The sequence below is a fragment of the Neodiprion virginianus genome, chromosome 5, assembly GCF_021901495.1.
Source record: "Neodiprion virginianus isolate iyNeoVirg1 chromosome 5, iyNeoVirg1.1, whole genome shotgun sequence".
In the NCBI taxonomy this organism is placed as follows: domain Eukaryota; kingdom Metazoa; phylum Arthropoda; class Insecta; order Hymenoptera; family Diprionidae; genus Neodiprion; species Neodiprion virginianus.
Window position 1 is genome coordinate 10,246,788 of NC_060881.1, and position 4,570 is coordinate 10,251,357.

The window sequence follows — 4,570 nt, forward strand, 5'->3', positions numbered from 1 at the left end:
TTTCGTGAAACCAGAAATTTTTGAGAAATCCGTAACCTGAGCAACCAAACTTACCTAATATTCCTAATATTGGATTGAATACTAAATTATAACAGTATATCTAAATGACATCAATATTTTCAGTTAAAAGTATAACATCATTCATTTGGTGTTCCGGGAATCCCAAAAATTTCAACAAAACTAATATTTTTGTGAATTCCGACATTTTCATGAATCCCAAGATTTTCGAAAAACCCACCCGACGGTAATAGATTTTTCACGATCCGAAAAATACACAATATATGGAAATTGATTCTGCGACAGCTAATTGTTCTCCGTAGCCAGTTACGTTGGCAATAAATTGCAATTGAAGAATTTCAGACCGTAGCACGCCACCCGCAAAATGTTAGGAAAAATTAGCTGTCGCAGCATCAATTTTTGTATATGTACACCTTCTTATCCATAAAATATCATTCAGTTATCCGCAAGAGGCATTTTTACCCTGCTTATGCGCCTATGGCTTTTTTTTTATATCTATCCAATTTAAGGTAATGTTAGATTAGTAAAAAAATATTTTTCGCAATATTCGTTCAACAAAATGAGCTTTAACATTTGAAAACCTGATTTGTCTCAAAGCCGAAGAAAAATAATTACAGATATACGAACTTTTGGGGAGAGATCCCCCCCAGACGGCCTTAGATCCGTGCCTGCTCTAGTAACTAATTAAATTTGCGTGAGTTTTCCCGTTAATTGCAAGCTTCTCAACTCAAAAACTGTCCGAACTAATGTACTAGTCGAGGTAGGGTTTTCCCACAAACTTGACAATAATGTCTGTAAACTCGTAAACGGGTTATAGGAGTTATCGGGATACTGATGGCAATCGCATGTGTGCAGGTTCAGGTGGTGGCACCGTCGGGCAGTTAATACCCTGAGATTATCTGAGAAGTGAAATCGAATTTGCTACCATGTTTTTGCCACGTTAGCTAGTTTCATTTTTTTAGGTTTAAGCGTGTTCGAAAAAAGTAAGTATATTGAATTAGCCCTATGAAACATTACAAAAACTTTTCATTGAATAATTAAAATGTCAATTCGAATGCGGTATACTAATGAATACCAATTAATACTGTCAGAATAGATATTTTATATAATTTTTGTAAACGAAAGTTTTGTATGAGAAGCACCGTATATAATGCCAATGTCAGCACGTGAAATTGAATTATTTGTAAGTGCGCATGCGCGAAAGAAATCATAATGTGTAAAGTAAAACATTTTTAATCTGTGCGCATGCCAACTTATTATTTCCGTACTGAAAATGATCATGTGTTACATTGGTAAAAGGTTATGACTGAAATGCACGTGCAATTTGTAACATGGTTCATTTTTGTAAATTCAATAAAATACATAATAAATTACACAAGCACTAGATGAAAAATCGTATCAAGGTTACACAGTTCACTATATGATTTGTGATTTCGTATATCTGATGCGTGCTTTTGTAATTTATTATGCGATGTTTTATACATTTTATCGTACTCAAAAGATAAATCATGTAATAAATAACATGTGAATTTTGATTATAACGTTTTATAAATCAACACATGATCATTTTTAGTAGGGCGGAAAGAGGGTACTTTATGCACACTCCACAAGCTTTGAGAATCAATCATGTTGAAATTAGTAACGTTATCGTCACGATTTAGACTAAGGAAAAACAGTTATTTCTTTCGTGACGTTGGAATTGTTTGAAATTTAGTAAACCGTAATAAAACAAGATATAGGCTTATATTCTGAAATTCTAGTTCTTTCATTCGTCGTGAAAATAAGAAAATAGCAATGTTTTCCCCAATATTTCGTAACGGTAACGTTGCTAGCTTCAGCTTCGTAAAAGTCAAACTTTCCAAACGGGTGTGGGAAAACTTAGTTCTCACATTAGTAGACTGATAGCAATTCAGAAGGCCATGTTATATCTTTTTGGTATAATTTATCAAAAGCAGTGGTTATGCATTTTTTAAGAGAAGACTAATGGTTACATTTGAACATGAAAGATTAATTGTTACATTTGAACAATGATTGAAATTCAAAGATGTAGGTGTAGATGATGTAGACGATTCAGGGTTATTGGTTGATGCCGATGCACCATGATTCACTTCAAATTCATCTTCACGATCTTTTTCTTTTTGTGGTGACGGTGGTGCGGATGGAGAATCTACTTCACTACTATCTGAGGATGATATCGATGGACGACTATGCGCTGATTCAGCGATCTGTTCGCAAGTTTTGGACTTGTTATTCAGTGAATCTTTAGTATATTCTTCTGCCGCTGGGTTGGATCTCCATTCACCCTGCTGCTTCATAGTTATGTCAGATTCAGCATCGACAGTCGATGCGCCATTATTCACTTCAATTTCATCTAAAACTTCTTTTTTTGGTGACGGTGGTGCGAATGTGGAATTTACATGGCTATTCCTAAAGGAAGACGTCGATGGACGTAAATGCACTGTTTCGGCAATCTGTTCACAAATTTTGGTCTTCTTATTCAACGAATCTTTAATATATTCTTCTGCCACTCGATTGGATCTCCATCCACCATGGCGCTTCAAAGTTGTAATATCAGCTCCAGCATTGGCAAGTAAAGTCACTGAAGTCCGCCGAAAACTATGACCAGTATACGTCTCAGGCTCTGGCAAATTCAAGTACGACGCAATTTGCTTTGGCATACCGCCAAATTTGTTAATTCCGATAACTTGCTGCGTACACTTTCCATTCTGATAATTTAAAAAGAATCTATTGGACATTACATTTTTTGGACGGAGGACAGCGTATCTTTTGAAAATGTTGTAGAATTCTCCAACAACTGTGAATGACCGTAGCTTATTTGTTTTAGATCGCCGAATTACTATTAGCGCCATAGAGCCATTGTCATCAATGTCTTTTATGGTTAGGTTACAGAGCTCTTCTCTTCTACACGCTCCAGTCACTCCGAGAACTAGGGCAACCTGAATATGAAATGGTAATTATTAACGAACATCTTTGTAATTATGTACTTACAAGTATATGAGTAATTATTGTGATTTACCTTTGTTGCCAAGTATTGGTTATCGGGAGCATTGTTGAGAAAATTTTCCACATCATTTGATGTCAAAACTTTCGATTTCTTGCCATGATATCCAGTTGCTTGTCGTTTCAAAAATGCACTTAATCTCGCGTATGTACTCATGTCAACTTTGTGTTTAGCACCGATTGTACTTTTCAACATCGAATAGTGGCTCCACAATGTTGATGGCTTCAAATTTTTTGATAATTCAACGAAATATGCCATCAGGACATGCTCAGAGAACGATGTCGTCTTTCTCGTTTTTTTCCATTGCATAAATTTCTCATAAACAGACTCGTACTTCTCTCGAGACCTCTGCGGCAATGTATTCGCTGCCACATTGTTAACCGATTCCAGGATATCTGGTGACGCATTGCCAGCCGATTCTACGACATCTGGTTCCTCCTTACAATCGACGAATTCGATTTCACTTACACTCATCTTATTCTGTTAAGAGAAATTCTGCGAGACACGAATAATTGGTAATAATAGCCCGCACAACGGTGAAAGTAACGGATTGATTAACCTAAATGCGTATCTTACGCCCCATCGGGCCCGATAGCGTTACTGCTAGCACGCAAAACCAAGTTATCTGAGAGTGCGCAAGCGTGAAGAAGATCCTGGTGAGGAAATAGTATATTGCATGACAAGTATGGAAAGTAAGGGCGACATTCGTTCGACTAACGATACTACTACGCGCCCTACCGGACTCGAGTTGTACCTTTTAATCTTCAAATAATTAAGTAGGAAACTGTTAATTATAATTGTTTTGAAAAAGAAAGTACATTTGTCCCTCGCTTCGATTATTCTGTAAATTAAAAAAACCCAAACCCTACCGACTTGAATTTTCATGTTTGCATTGCGTTGAAGTTAGCTATCCACTATAGGATATCTTTTATCATTTACGCAAGAAAGCCGAAAACTAATTGCATACGAATCGTCGGTTTCATTTCACTGAATAATCGTAGACCAAAACAATGGAATACTTTTTTTTTTACTATGAAACAATAATAATCAACAGTGCCCTACCTAATTATTTTAAGCGGTAACTGAAGAATGTTTTCAACATTAAATCGACAATTTTGAACACGAGAGACATTGGTCGAAGATACGCACGTAAAACGTGCAAATCTTCAAGCGTTTTCAGTTGGCTGCACCATAGACATATAAGAATAGACCGCTCGAGTCATGGGTGAGCGTGTTAAGTCGGGTCTTTTGCTCACTCCCGCGGTTTATTCTTACAAGTCTAGGCCGCACTGAGTGTGATTTTCTCAATTTGCAGCTCAGCGGGCGGAAACCTACAGCGTTTTTAGTTGGCTGGGATTTCCCTAGTTTTCAATTTAGGGTATGTTCCGATATTAGCTCTCAGTGCTGTCAACAATCTTTTATCTCTTTTGCGCTGCCGAGTTCGATTTTAGCGCTGTCAGGTACGTTCGGAACGCACCCTTAAGACGTGTTTACACGATGCTAGAAATCGGACCGATTTTTCGGACCGAG

At 37.0% G+C, this 4,570-nt stretch overlaps 1 protein-coding gene across 1 annotated transcript; it reads right to left on the reverse strand.

Annotated features, from left to right (window-relative positions):
• Positions 1-455: 455 nt before the first annotated feature.
• Positions 456-3,719, reverse strand: LOC124304638 (uncharacterized). The gene is made up of 2 exons (XM_046763120.1): positions 3,056-3,719; positions 456-2,975 (listed from the first exon to the last, which is right to left on the reverse strand). Exons 1-2 carry the CDS (start codon positions 3,512-3,514, stop codon positions 1,977-1,979), a joined length of 1,458 nt encoding a protein of 485 aa, XP_046619076.1. The 5' UTR covers positions 3,515-3,719; the 3' UTR covers positions 456-1,976.
• Positions 3,720-4,570: the final 851 nt, after the last annotated feature.

Bases quoted from the DNA above. Each gene is read 5' to 3' on its own strand.
- LOC124304638 (XM_046763120.1), bottom strand. From the start codon at position 3,514: ATGAGTGTAAGTGAAATCGAATTCGTCGATTGTAAGGAGGAACCAGAT. The intron at 2,976-3,055 runs GTAAATCACAAT...TTTCATATTCAG, and splicing joins ACCAATACTTGGCAACAAAG to GTTGCCCTAGTTCTCGGAGT.